The sequence below is a fragment of the Haliotis rubra genome, unplaced genomic scaffold (genome assembly GCF_003918875.1).
Source record: "Haliotis rubra isolate DU_JTF1 unplaced genomic scaffold, ASM391887v1 Scf281, whole genome shotgun sequence".
NCBI lineage: Eukaryota > Metazoa > Mollusca > Gastropoda > Lepetellida > Haliotidae > Haliotis > Haliotis rubra.
In genome coordinates, this window is record NW_025766903.1 from 176,840 (window position 1) to 191,997 (window position 15,158).

At 41.0% G+C, this 15,158-nt stretch overlaps 1 protein-coding gene across 1 annotated transcript; it reads left to right on the forward strand.

Moving 5' to 3' along the window:
• Positions 1 to 2,332: 2,332 nt before the first annotated feature.
• LOC124281290 (sodium-dependent multivitamin transporter-like) lies at positions 2,333 to 13,629 on the forward strand. The gene is made up of 5 exons (XM_046717318.1): positions 2,333 to 2,448; positions 2,788 to 2,966; positions 3,391 to 3,491; positions 5,820 to 5,935; positions 13,319 to 13,629. Exons 1-5 carry the CDS (start codon positions 2,422 to 2,424, stop codon positions 13,361 to 13,363), a joined length of 468 nt encoding a protein of 155 aa, XP_046573274.1. The 5' UTR covers positions 2,333 to 2,421; the 3' UTR covers positions 13,364 to 13,629.
• Positions 13,630 to 15,158: the final 1,529 nt, after the last annotated feature.

Below are 15,158 nucleotides of genomic sequence, written 5' to 3' on the forward strand. Positions count from 1 at the left end.
AATGAGGATGGTTTTGTAATACTGTCGGTGATGGTACCTCTTCTTGTAGCAATGATGGAGTGACACCAGTCACTAATGATGTCTATCCTTGTAGTAAGAATGGTATGACACCAGTCAGTGGCGATGTCTGTTCTTCTGTTACAAATAGTATGACACCAGTCACTGACGATGTCTGTTCTTCTATTACAAATAGTATGACACAAGTCAGTGACGATGTCTGTTCTTCTATTACAAATAGTATGACACCAATCAGTGACGATGTCTGTTCTTCTATTACAAATAGTATGACACCAGTCAGTGACGATGTCTGTTCTTCTATTACAAATAGTATGACACAAGTCACTGACGATGTCTGTTCTTCTATTACAAATAGTATGACACCAGTCAGTGACGATGTCTGTTCTTCTATTACAAATAGTATGACACTAGTCAGTGACGATGTCTGTTCTTCTATTTCAAATAGTATGACACCAGTCAGTGACGATTCCGTTCTTCTATTACAAATAGTATGACACCAGTCAGTGACGATGTCTGTTCTTCTATTACAAATAGTATGACACTAGTCAGTGACGATGTCTGTTCTTCTATTACAAATAGTATGACACCAGTCACTGACGATGTCTGTTCTTCTATTACAAATAGTATGACACCAGTCAGTGACGATGTCTGTCCTTCTATTACAAATAGTATGACACAAGTCAGTGACGATGTCTGTTTTTCTATTACAAATAGTATGACACCAGTCAGTGACAATGTCTGTTCTTCTATTACAAATAGTATGACACCAGTTAGTGACGATGTCTGTTCTTCTATTACAAATAGTATGACACAAGTCAGTGACGATGTCTGTTCTTCTATTACAAATAGTATGACACCAGTCAGCGACGATGTCTGTTCTTCTATTACAAATAGTATGACACAAGTCAGTGACGATGCCTGTTCTTCTATTACAAATAGTATGACACCAGTCAGTGACGATGTCTGTTCTTCTATTACAAATAGTATGACACCAGTCAGTGACGATGTCTGTCCTTCTATTACAAATAGTATGACACAAGTCAGTGACGATGTCTGTTCTTCTATTACAAATAGTATGACACCAGTCAGTGACGATGTCTGTTCTTCTATTTCAAATAGTATGACACCAGTCAGTGACGATGTCTGTTCTTCTATTACAAATAGTATGACACCAGTCACTGACGATGTCTGTTCTTCTATTACAAATAGTATGACACAAGTCACTGACGATGTCTGTTCTTCTATTACAAATAGTATGACACCAGTCAGTGACGATGTCTGTTCTTCTATTACAAATAGTATGACACAAGTCACTGACGATGTCTGTTCTTCTATTTCAAATAGTATGACACCAGTCAGTGACGATTCCGTTCTTCTATTACAAATAGTATGACACCAGTCAGTGACGATGTCTGTTCTTCTATTACAAATAGTATGACACTAGTCAGTGACGATGTCTGTTCTTCTATTACAAATAGTATGACACCAGTCAGTGACGATGTCTGTTCTTCTATTACAAATAGTATGACACAAGTCAGTGACGATGTCTGTTCTTCTATTACAAATAGTATGACACAAGTCAGTGACGATGTCTGTTCTTCTATTACAAATAGTATGACACCAGTCAGCGACGATGTCTGTTCTTCTATTACAAATAGTATGACACAAGTCAGTGACGATGCCTGTTCTTCTATTACAAATAGTATAACACCAGTCAGTGACGATGTCTGTTCTTCTATTACAAATAGTATGACACCAGTTAGTGACGATGCCTGTTCTTCTATTACAAATAGTATGACACCAGTCACTGAAGATGTCTGTTCTTCTATTACAAATAGTATGACACCAGTCAGTGACGATGTCTGTCCTTCTACTACAAATAGTATGACACCAGTCAGTGACGATGTCTGTTCTTCTATTACAAATAGTATGACACCAGTCACTGACGATGTCTGTCCTTCTATTACAAATAGTATGACACCAGTCAGTGACGATGTCTGTTCTTCTATTACAAATAGTATGACACAAGTCAGTGACGATGTCTGTTCTTCTATTACAAATAGTTTGACACCAGTCAGTGACGATGTCTGTTCTTCTATTACAAATAGTATGACACCAGTCAGTGACGATGTCTGTTCTTCTATTACAAATAGTATGACACAAGTCACTGACGATGTCTGTTCTTCTATTACGAATAGTATGGCACCAGTCAGTGCCGATGTCTGTCCTATTACTAATGGTATGACACGATGCCTGTCCTTGTAGTAATATAGGTATTACACCAGTAAGTTCTTGCAATACCACTGATGGGACAACCATGGCGATGTCTGTTTTGTGTTGCAGCTCTCCTACGTGGCCTTCAGCGTCACGGACGGACCTGTGTTTGGAGTCTTCATACTTGGAATGTTCTTCCCTAGAGCCAATAAATGGGTTAGAAATTCAGTAGATAGTTAGATACAATAATATTACGTAGTTATTTCGTGTTTGGTATTACCATGTCTCAGTGACTTAAGGATTCCAGTGCAAACGTCGCTGAACATATTTTGGGGGTTGTTTTGTTCTCGACAGTTTCCTCAACCCTAGAGATTAACCAGTTTAATTATCCACTGGAACACATTCTACTGAAACAACTGTGAAAGTAACTGCACGCTGAAAACATAAGCCTCTGTATGCTGCCAGTCGAGGCTCTTCTGATGTCAAGGTTTGAACATTTCCTTTGAAAGCCATTGACCACAGCAACACAAAACTAGTTTCAGGTTACAATTTCAGGGAGCTCTCTGTGGCTACGTGGCGAGCATCACCATCCTCATGTGGATTGCACTTGGAGCCCTCATCCACAACATCACCACGCCCGTGTCTCAGTTCTCTGTTCAGGGCTGCAACTGGAACGCTACCAACTCCACCATGCCCACAGCCCCTACCGCCAACAACACCATGTACGCCGAAGGGTAGGTTTCGTATCTGATACGTTCTCTAATTTGACAGTTTTATAAACGATTAGCAAATATGACCGACAGTAATTACCGTAGCGGCTTGCAATTAAAAGTATCAAAAAGTTGTTGTTTGGGCAAAAGTCGGTAGTTAGCTATATTTTCAGCTAAGTACAAGTACCGGAGAAACAGGCTGAATGTATGTGGATGGTATCTGTGTAATTCGTGTTTTGTAAAGTTTTTGGTTGCCTTTAGATCTAGATGTACCCGACATTTTCGAGATTAAGCACGACTACGGTAATCAGTTAGACTATAATTTACACACCGAATGTTGTGGACGTTTTGCTGTGATCTGTTGACTCATCTGACGACTATGACAGGTTGTTTTGTGTTTTACGACATCAAGTCTCTGACTGGTTTAACCAATAATGTTTCCTTTAAGGGACCACGGCCTCGGTATCTACCACCTCTCCTTCGTCAACTACACAGCCACAGGGGCCTTCATTTGCGTTTTCGTAGGCACAATTGTCAGCCTCATTACGGGTACGATATTTACAGATATAACGTGCTTGTCAAGAGGTCCTGTATCTTGTTGTGTGACAGCTGATATTTACAGATATAACGTGCTTGTCAAGATGCCATGTATCTTGTTGTGTGACAGCTGATAATTACAGATATAACGTGCTTGTCAAGATGCCATGTATCTTGTTGTGTGACAGCCGATAGTTACAGAAAAAACGTGCTTGTCAAGATGCCATGTATCTTGTTGTGTGACAGCCGATAGTTACAGATATAACGTGCTTGTCAAGATGCCATGTATCTTGTTGTGTGACAGCTGATATTTACAGATATAACGTGCTTGTCAAGATGCCATGTATCTTGTTGTGTGACAGCCGATAGTTACAGATATAACGTGCTTGTCAAAATGTCCTGTATCTTGTTGTGTGACAGCTGATACTCAGTAAAACATTGCAGTTGCCCAGGTGATAGAATATACAAGGTATGGTAGGTAGAGGGTTTTAGGATGTCAGCTTTCCTTTGGATGAGGAACACATCGATTTGAAATACTCGGAGTCATTAATGAAGGGTCAAGCTATTGGTAACACGATTTCTTAAAAGCTGCAAACTCCGCGTTATTGTTTCATATATATACAACTGAATATTTTACAAACTTTCTTAACAGTATGCAAATACACATCAGTCCTTTGCGTTCTTTAACGTCCGATACATTGTGTTACAAATGATACATTATATTTTTTATTAAAATTGTCAATATGGAAATCCACCTGCCACATAATGGCAATGATTTGCACGTGGAAAGTGGAGGACAATTCACACATATTGATGTTTTTTCACTGTCGTTCACTGTTCGGCTACCTGTTTGAAATCGCAGCTTAAAATGAGACGTTTTTTGCACTGTCAAAACGCAAACGTGCGTGTACCACTCACCCAGTATAACCGTTTTCACCTGTACTACGGGCCTGGAGTTCAGAAATATAGAATCACTGTGTGACAGTGGACAGATGAAAGTCGGAATCTGAAATAAGTAGGGATGGATATTGCCCTGATTCTCATATCGCAATATATTGCAATAATTTAAGAGATACTGCAATACGATTTGCGATATATTGACTGGAATCTTTCTGTCCAAGTGCATACAGCATAAAATCATACTAGCTCTGTGTGCGACATCATCTTCTTAGTTGCTGATACACCACACCTTCAGTCTCCCCGTCTCCATTGTGAATGGCTTTACGTTAATGGTTTACAGATAAATAAAGCAATATAGAGCCTTAGTATAGAATGTTTAAATGAAGTACTGTATTGCAACAAAGTTCTGCGAACATAATGATACAGGTAATAGTATAACATGATTTTCATGGTCAGTGTGCACTTCAATGCAGTATGTAATTATTGGTACTGTATGTCAGTGATTCATTCAACTCAAACAAAAACATGATTTAGGTGAACTACTTGAGCTTAAAATCTCATGTGACCTCGAGTAACTTACATCCTTGACTAGAATGTCATTATACAGTCCTACAAAGTGTATAAGACTTTAGCCTGATGACATATGTCCCATTATGAAACAAACAAAAAAAACAAAATAATGTGAAATGGTCTTTCAGAGCCAGAGGCCATACTAATAGGTCCAAATAAAAGATTTGTCAAATCTTAGAAGGGCATTTAGAAGTGTAAGGCATACGAAAATCAAGATTTATGGATGTCAACTTCTTTATTGTGAATAACACGACGTTTCGGAGTGTATGCTTGATCCTTCACAACGAGAAGTTGCCATTCATAACTCGTGCTTATCTCAAAAGATTGTTGCTTTTGAGGCCTCTTAATTCCTCCAAAACGTCACATATTCAACCATTCAAACCCGCAAAACTTAAAGCATTTGGTAAAATATTTGGCACTTTTGGCGCAACTTATAAAGAAACTTCCACTTGTAATATGTTACATGAAACCAACTGAAATAAATGTATATTTGGCACTTTTAGAGCACATTTTGTTGCCGTGGAGGGCAAGGGCAGATGATTCAAAGGGAGCTAACTCTGGATGATCCAATATATTGTAGAATCTGAACCATATCGCGATAATCGTATCGCGAGATACTGTACCGGTATATACCGGTTTACGGTAATATTGCACAGCCCTAGAAATAAGGCAAAGGACAAAGGGCAAACTTGAGGCAGAGGGTAATAGCACTGTTAGATAAGTACGAGCACAGTGAGAGTAAGACACACCTGTACATTCCTCTGTAGGTTCATGAATAACTGCATGTACCATGTGTTCCCGGTCCGTTGTCAGTTCAAACAAGGAGACATTCTAATACGATAATAAACTAATATTCCCTGTCCTTCATAGGTTATGGGAAGCTCGTTACAACAGACCCTAAACTGGTTTTCCCGGCCATCCGCTCGCTCTGTCCATGTCTTCCAAAGACAGTGAAGGAGAAGTTGGACTATGCGCCTGTAGTTGAGGTAAGTATCTCAGCTGGGAGAGTATGTGAACACCGGCACACTGTGAGAGGTAACACACGCCTACTCTCATCAGAGAGTCCTGGGTTGTCCTTCTCAAGCTATTTTACCATATATGTTTGAAGACCGAAGGTACTGTTTTTATCCCGACAAGGCTAAGGTATAACTAACGTGCTGATAGAACATATATACATACCGTTGTGTTGAGTGTACAGTGGCGAGTGTTACAGTGGCGAGTGTACAGTGGCGAGTGTACAGTGGCGAGTGTTACAGTGTTGAGTGTTACAGTGTTGAGTGTTACATTGTTGAGTGTACAGTGTTGAATGTTACAGTGTTGAGTGTTACAGTGGCGAGTGTTACAGTGTTGAGTGTTACATTGTTGAGTGTTACACTGTTGAGTGTTACAGTGGCGAGTGTTACAGTGTTGAGTGTACAGTGGCGAGTGTAACAGTGTTGAGTGTACAGTGACGAGTGTTACAGTGTTGAGTGTACAGTGTTGAATGTTACAGTGTTGAGTGTACAGTGGCGAGTGTTACAATGGCGAGTGTTACACTGTTGAGTGTACAATGTTGAATGTTACAGTGTTGAATGTTACAGTGTTGAGTGCTACAGTGTTGAGTGTTACAGTGTTGAGTGTACAGTGGCGAGTGTTACAGTGTTGAGTGTACAGAGGCGAGTGTTACAGTGTTGAGTGTACAGTGGCGAGTGTTACAGTGTTGAGTGTACAGTGGCGAGTGTTACAATGGCGAGTGTTACACTGTTGAGTGTACAATGTTGAATGTTACAGTGTTGAATGTTACAGTGTTGAGTGCTACAGTGTTGAGTGTTACAGTGTTGAGTGTACAGTGGCGAGTGTTACAGTGTTGAGTGTACAGAGGCGAGTGTTACAGTGTTGAGTGTACAGTGGCGAGTGTTACAGTGTTGAGTGTACAGTGTTGAGTGTTACAGTGTTGAGTGTACAGTGCCAAGTGTTACAATGGCGAGTGTTACACTGTTGAGTGTACAATGTTGAATGTTACAGTGTTGAATGTTACAGTGTTGAGTGCTACAGTGTTGAGTGTTACAGTGTTGAGTGTACAGTGGCGAGTGTTACAGTGTTGAGTGCACAGAGGCGAGTGTTACAGTGTTGAGTGTACAGTGGCGAGTGTTACACTGTTGAGTGTACAGTGTTGAGTGTTACAGTGTTGAATGTTACAGTGTTGAGTGCTACAGTGTTGAGTGTTACAGTGTTGAGTGTACAGTGTTGAGTGTTACAGTGTTGAGTGTACAGAGGCGAGTGTTACAGTGTTGAGTGTACAGTGGCGAGTGTTACAGTGTTGAGTGTACAGTGGCGAGTGATACAGTGTTGAGTGTTACAGTGTTGAATGTTACAGTGTTGAGTGTACAGTGTTGAATGTTACAGTGTTGAGTGTACAGTGGCGAGTGTTACAGTGTTGAGTGTACAGTGGCGAGTGTTACACTGTTGAGTGTACAGTGTTGAATGTTACAGTGTTGAGTGTTACAGTGGCGAGCGTTACACTGTTAAGTGTACAGTGGCGAGTGTAACAGTGTTGAGTGTACAGTGACGAGTGTTACAGTGTTGAGTGTACAGTGGCGAGTGTACAGTGGCGAGTGTACAGTGGCGAGTGTTACAGTGTTGAGTGTTACAGTGTTGAGTGTACAGTGGCGAGTGTTACAGTGTTGAGTGTACAGAGGCGAGTGTTACAGTGTTGAGTGTACAGTGGCGAGTGTTACAGTGTTAAGTGTACAGTGGCGAGTGTGACAGTGTTGAGTGTACAGTGGCGAGTGATACAGTGTTGAGTGTTACAGTGTTGAATGTTACAGTGTTGAGTGTACAGTGTTGAATGTTACAGTGTTGAGTGTACAGTGGCGAGTGTTACAGTGTTGAGTGTACAGTGACGAGTGTTACAGTGTTGAGTGTTACAGTGTTGAGTGTTACAGTGTTGAGTGTACAGTGGCGAGTGTACAGTGTTGAGTGTACAGTGGCGATTGTTACACTGTTGAGTGTACAGTGTTGAATGTTACAGTGTTGAGTGTACAGTGGCGAGTTACACTGTTGAGTGTACAGTGTTGAATGTTACAGTGTTGAGTGTTACAGTGTTGAGTGTACAGTGTTGAGTGTTACAGTGTTGAGTGTACAGTGGCGAGTGTTACAGTGTTGAGTGTACAGTGGCGAGTGTTACACTGTTGAGTGTACAGTGTTGAATGTTACAGTGTTGAGTGTACAGTGGCGAGTGTTACAGTGTTGAGCGGCAGCGAGTGTACAGTGTCGAGGTGTGACAGTGTTGAGTGTTACAGTGTACGAGTGTTACAGTGTTAAGTGTACAGTGTTGAATGTTACAGTGTTGAGTGTTACAGTGTTGAGTGTTACAGTGTTGAATGTTACAGTGTTGAATGTTACAGTGTTGAGTGTTACAGTGTTGAGTGTACAGTGGCGAGTGTTACAGTGTTGAGTGTTACAGTGTTGAGTGTACAGTGTTGAGTGTGACAGTGTTGAGTGTACAGTGACGACTGTTACAGTGTTGAGTGTACAGTGTTGAATGTTACAGTGTTGAATGTTACAGTGTTGAATGTTACAGTGTTGAGTGTTACAGTGTTGAATGTTACAGTGTTGAGTGTTACAGTGTTGAGTGTTACAGTGTTGAGTGTACAGTGGCGAGTGTTACAGTGTTGAGTGTACAGTGGCGAGTGTTACAGAGTTGAGTGTACAGTGGTGAGTGTGACAGTGTTGAGTGTACAGTGGCGAGTGTTACACTGTTGAGTGTTACAGTGTTGAATGTTACAGTGTTGAGTTGCTGAATGTTACAGTGTTGAATGTTTACAGTGTTGAGTGTTACAGTGTTGAATGTTACAGTGTTGAGTGTACAGTGTTGAGTGTTACAGTGTTGAGTGTACAGTGGCGAGTGTTACAGTGTTGAGTGTACAGTGGCGAGTGTTACAGTGTTGAGTGTACAGTGTTGAGTGTTACAGTGTTGAGTGTACAGTGTTGAGTGTTACAGTGTTGAATGTTACAGTGTTGAGATGTTACAGTGTTGAATGTTACAGTGTTGAGTGTTACAGTGTTGAGTGTTACAGTGTTGAGTGTTTCAGTGTTGAGTGTTACAGTGTTGAGTGTTACAGTGTTGAAGTGCGTTACAGTGTTGAGTGTTACAGTGTTGAGTGTTACAGTGATTGAGTGTTACACTGTTGAATGTTACAGTGTTGAGAGTTACAGTGTTGAATGTTACAGTGTTGAATGTTACAGTGTTGAGTGTTACAGTGTTGAGGTGTTACAGTGTTGAGTGTACAGTGGCAGAGTTGAGTTACAGAGTTGAGTTACAGTGGTGGAGTGTGACAGTGTTGAGTGTACAGTGTTGAAGTATTGGCACTGTTGAGTGTTACAGTGTTGAGTGTTACAGTGTTGAGTGTTACAGTGTTGAATTGTTACAGTGTTGAGTGTTACAGTGTTGAATGTTGCAGTGTTGAGTGTTACAGTGTTGGAGTGTTACAGTGTTGAGTGTTACAGTGTTGAGTGTTACAGTGTTGAGTGTACAGTGGCGAGTGTGACAGTGTTGGAGTGTTACAGTGTTGAGTGTTACAGTGTTGGAGTGTACAGTGTTGAGTGTTACAGTGTTGAGATGTTACAGTGTTGAATGTTACAGTGTTGAGCGTTACAGTGTTGAGTGTTACAGCGTTGAGTGTTACAGTGTTGAGTGTTTCAGTGTTGAGTGTTACAGTGTTGAGTGTTACAGTGTTGAGTGTTACAGTGTTGGAGTGTCACAGTGTTAAGTGTACAGTGACGAGTGTTACACTGTTGAATGTTACAGTGTTGAATGTTATAGTGTTGAATGTTACAGTGTTGAGTGTTACAGCGTTGAGTGTTACAGTGTTGAGTGTTACATGTTGAGTGTTATAGTGTTGAATGTTACAGTGTTACAGTGTTGAGTGTTTCAGTGTTTAGTGTTACAGTGTTGAGTGTTACAGTGTTGAGTGTTACAGTGTTGAGTGTACAGTGGCGAGTGTTACAGTGTTGAGTGTACAGTGTCGAGTGTGACAGTGTTGAGTGTACAGTGGCGAGTGTTACAGTGTTAAGTGTACAGTGTTGAATGTTACAGTGTTGATTGTTACAGTGTTCAGTGTTACAGTGTTGAATGTTACAGTGGTGAGTGTTACAGTGTTGAGGTATGTTACAGTGTTGGAGTGTACAGTGGCGAGAGTGTTACAGTGTTGAGTGTTACAGTGTTGAGTGTACAGTGGCGAGTGTACAGTGTTGAGTGTACAGTGGCGGTGTTACACTGTTGAGTGTACAGTGTTGAATGTTACAGTTGAGGTGAAGTGTACAGTGTTGAGTTACACTGTTGAGTGTACAGTGTTGAGATTACTTATGTTACAGTGTTGAGTGTTACAGTGTTGAGTGTACAGTGTTGGAGTGTTACAGTGTTGAGTGTTACAGTGGCGAGTGTTTCAGTGTTGAGTGTTACAGTGTTGAGTGTACAGTGTTACAGTCGTTACAGTGTTGAGTGTTACAGTGTTGAGTGTACAGTGGCGAGTGTTACAGTGTTAAGTGTACAGTGTTGAATGTTACAGTGTTGATTGTTACAGTGTTCAGTGTTACAGTGTTGAATGTTACAGTGGTGAGTGTTACAGTGTTGAGTGTTACAGTGTTGAGTGTACAGTGGCGAGTGTTACAGTGTTGAGTGTTACAGTGTTGAGTGTACAGTGTTGAGTGTGACAGTGTTGAGTGTACAGTGACGACTGTTACAGTGTTGAGTGTACAGTGTTGAATGTTACAGTGTTGAATGTTACAGTGTTGAGTGTACAGTGTTGAATGTTACAGTGTTGAGTGTTACAGTGTTGAATGTTACAGTGTTGAGTGTACAGTGTTGAGTGTTACAGTGTTGACAGTTACAGTGTTGAGTGTACAGCGGCAGAGCAAGTGTTACAGAGTTGAGTGTACAGTGGTGAGTGTGACAGTGTTGAGTGTACAGTGTGCGAGTGTTACACATGTTGAGTGTACGGTGAGTGTAGAATGTTACAGTGTTGAGAGAAATATTTACAGTGTTGAATTTTACAGTGTTGAGTGTTACAGTGTTGAATGTTACAGTGTTGAGTGTACAATGTTGAGTGTTACAGTGTTGAGTGTACAGTGGCGAGTGTTACAGTGTTGAGTGTACAGTGGCGAGTGTGACAGTGTTGAGTGTACCGTGACGAGTGTTACAGTGTTGAGTGTACAGTGACGAGTGTTACACTGTTGAATGTTACAGTGTTGAATGTTACAGTGTTGAATGTTACAGTGTTGAGTGTTACAGCGTTGAGTGTTGCAGTGTTGAGTGTTTCAGTGTTTAGTGTTACAGTGTTGAGTGTTACATTGTTGAGTGTTACAGTGTTGAGTGTCACAGTGTTAAGTGTACAGTGACGAGTGTTACACTGTTGAATGTTACAGTGTTGAATGTTACAGTGTTGAATGTTACAGTGTTGAATGTTACAGTGTTGAGTGTACAGTGGCGAGTGTTACAGTGTTGAGTGTACAGTGGCGAGTGTTACAGAGTTGAGTGTACAGTGGTGAGTGTGACAGTGTTGAGTGTACAGTGGCGAGTGTTACACTGTTGAGTGTACGGTGTTGAATGTTACAGTGTTGAATGTTACAGTGTTGAATTTTACAGTGTTGAGTGTTACAGTGTTGAATGTTACAGTGTTGAGTGTACAATGTTGAGTGTTACAGTGTTGAGTGTACAGTGTCGAGTGTTACAGTGTTGAGTGTACAGTGGCGAGTGTTACAGTGTTGAGTGTACAGTGGCGAGTGTGACAGTGTTGAGTGTACCGTGACGAGTGTTACAGTGTTGAGTGTACAGTGACGAGTGTTACACTGTTGAATGTTACAGTGTTGAATGTTACAGTGTTGAATGTTACAGTGTTGAGTGTTACAGCGTTGAGTGTTACAGTGTTGAGTGTTTCAGTGTTTAGTGTTACAGTGTTGAGTGTTACATTGTTGAGTGTTACAGTGTTGAGTGTCACAGTGTTAAGTGTACAGTGACGAGTGTTACACTGTTGAATGTTACAGTGTTGAATGTTACAGTGTTGAATGTTACAGTGTTGAGTGTTACAGCGTTGAGTGTTACAGTGTTGAGTGTTACATGTTGAGTGTTATAGTGTTGAATGTTACAGTGTTACAGTGTTGAGTGTTTCAGTGTTTAGTGTTACAGTGTTGAGTGTTACAGTGTTGAGTGTTACAGTGTTGAGTGTCTCAGTGTTGAGTGTTACAGTGGCGAGTGTTTCAGTGTTGAATGTTACAGTGTTGAGTGTTACATGTTGCGTGTTACAGTGTTGAGTGTTTCAGTGTTGGATGTTTCAGTGTTGAGTGTTACAGTGTTGAGTGTTTCAGGGTTGAATGTTTCAGTGTTAAGTGTTACAGTTTTAAATGTTACAGTGTTGAGTGTACAGTGTTGAGTGTACAGTGTTGAGCGTTACAGTGTTGAGTGTTACAGTGTTAATGTTATATGGTGGAGTGTTACAGTGCTGAATGTTACAGTTTTGAGTGTTACAGTGTTGAATGTTACCGTGTTGAATGTTACAATGTTAATGCTACAGTGTTGAATGTTACAGTGGCGAGTGTCACAGTGTTGAGTGTTACAGTGTTGAGTGTTACAGTGTTGAGTGTTTCAGTGTTGAGTCTTACAGTGTTGAGTGTTACAGTGTTGAATGTTACAGTGTTAATGTTACATTGTTGAGTGTTAGAGTGTTGAGTGTTTCAGTGTTGAGTGTTACAGTGTTAATGTTACAGTGTTGAATGTTACAGTGGCGAGTGTCACAGTGTTGAGTGTTACAGTGTTGAGAGTTTCAGTGTTGAGTGTTAGTGTTGAGTGTTACAGTGTGGAATGTTACAGTGTTAATGTTACATTGTTGAGTGTTAGAGTGTTGAGTGTTTCAGAGTTGAATGTTACTGTGTTAATGTTACATTGTTGAGTGTTAGAGTGTTGAGTGTTACAGGGTTGAATGTTACATTGTTGAGTGTTAGAGTGTTGAATGTTAGTGTTGAGTGTTTGAGTGTTGAATGTTACAGTGTTGAGTGTTTCTGTGTTGAATGTTATTGTTGAGTGTTTCAGTGATACAGTGTTGAATGTTACAATGTTAGTGTTGAGTGTTACAGGGTTACAGTGTTGAGTGTTACAATGTTACATTGTTGAGTGTTACAGGGTTACAGTGTTGAGTGTTACAGGGTTACAGTGTTGAGTGTTTCAGTGATACAGTGTTGAGTGTTACAATGTTACAGTGTTGAGTGTTACAGGGTTACAGTGTTGAGTGTTACAGGGTTACATTGTTGAGTGTTACAGGGTTACCGTGTTGAGTGTTACAGGGTTACAGTGTTACAGGGTTACAGAGTTGTAACTGGACGTGTTCTGTGTACAGCGACCACCTGAGCTGGACGTGACAGAGATGAGCGAGGACGTGTGAGGCGAGACTGACGTCAGCAGAGACCCCGATGATACTTCCATCGGCCTACAGACGCCGCTCCAACTGAGGTCCAACATGTTCTCGAGGCCCGGCTGGATTGGCAAGATAGACGCTACTTTTGTACATACTATGTCGCCAACATGATGCAGGAAGCGACTGACAGGTGGTCAGACTGTACACACCCATGTTACTCCGAGGGTGCCCCGTCATGTATTACACTTCTAACAGTAGAACGAACATTCACAAATAAACAATTGTATTATCCAGTGTGGTTTTCTAAGATAACTATGTGTAAATGTACGAGTCTCGGTCACGTTTTGGCGCATGACGACATGGGGGTATGTTCAGTTGGCTGTGGGGCGCTGGGGTAACCTAGTAGTTAAAGCGCTGGCTCGTCACGCCGAAGACCCGGGTTCGAATCCCCACATGGGTACAATGTGTGAAGCCCATTTCTGGTGTCCCCCGCCGCGATGTTGCTGGAATATTGCTAAAAGCGGCGTAAAACCAAACTCAGTCAGTCAGTCAGTTGGCTGTAGCGGGAGGCGTTTTGTGGATTAAATACTTACATTTCCCTACTGTAACACCTCTATATATCAACATTTGCTGAGATGTAGACACATGTACACACCTATAACTCGATACAACACATCTATATCTCTACATCTGCTCAACACTTTCAAATAAAAGTAATTCGACACAAGACATACTCAGATGAAAACGTTATTGTGACATAGAATATTTTCTTTGGTATATTAAACAGCACAACTATTCCCAAACCTGCATAATCTTGTCAGATTCATTGTCTTCCCTTCAAAATGTCACTCCGAGTTACTCTATCATCCTTGACATTTAAGAACTTTACAACGATCTTTTTACTGGCCAATGTGACATCGTCAACTGGTGGTTACCGGGTCACGTAGGCATAGCAGGTAACCCAAGAGCCGATGCTGCAGGTAAAACAACCCTTGACAAAACGGTAATCCCGTAGAGTCATTTCCAACCCACCACCAAAGTTATATCCAGGGCCTCATGCAAAAAAGGAGGGACACCCACGTCAGGAAGATAAAGAACTTCACGAACTGAAACCAACAATAAGTTATACCTACTTGAGTTGTCAGTCAAGACACGATGAGGTAATTTTACGACGATGTAGTATTGGCCACAGTCGATTTGCTCTTGACTATCTGCTCAAAATGGATGGAGATGGACCAAAGTGCGTCTCTTACGATGAAGTGTTCACCATCAAGCACATTCTGCTTGACTGTGTGGACTTTTCAACTGCGAGGGACTCACATTATGAAGCAATACATCTGAAATATCTGTTTTCCCGCGGTCAGCAGGCATCTCATTATAAACTACCTGAGGAGAGATTTATCTGTATCATACATTGTAACTATGGAATGTGAATGACGGTTTGTTTGTTTTATTAATTTGACTCTATGGCATTTTCAGTTTGTAATGATAATGTAATGAATAAGCATGATTTTGAAAATCTCATTTAAACTTTGTACTGGAAAAGTGTGTATGAATATAGACTTGGTTTGTCGTCGCTATAAAGCTGAACTTACGCTGATGCGACGTAAATCTCAACTCAACCAATACCTACATCGCACGACATCGGTATATCCGACGTGAGGCAGAACAGCCTAGTTCGTCATACGGCTAGCAATACACTCATTGCAAGCCTCACACATTCTCACACATCGCCTCGGGGAGCAGTCTTAAAGCAGATAGTTTTATCATTGAAGTCTCTACATCCGTCAACCATCCATGTTCAGATGATTTCCGTCCACGA

What these genes read in the sequence shown, in the direction of transcription:
- LOC124281290 (XM_046717318.1), top strand. Translation starts at nt 2,422, where the DNA reads ATGTTCTTCCCTAGAGCCAATAAATGG. An exon ending in TCCCTAGAGCCAATAAATGG is followed by an intron (nt 2,449 to 2,787) that starts GTTAGAAATTCA and finishes TTACAATTTCAG; the next exon opens with GGAGCTCTCTGTGGCTACGT. An exon ending in ACTATGCGCCTGTAGTTGAG is followed by an intron (nt 5,936 to 13,318) that starts GTAAGTATCTCA and finishes TTCTGTGTACAG; the next exon opens with CGACCACCTGAGCTGGACGT.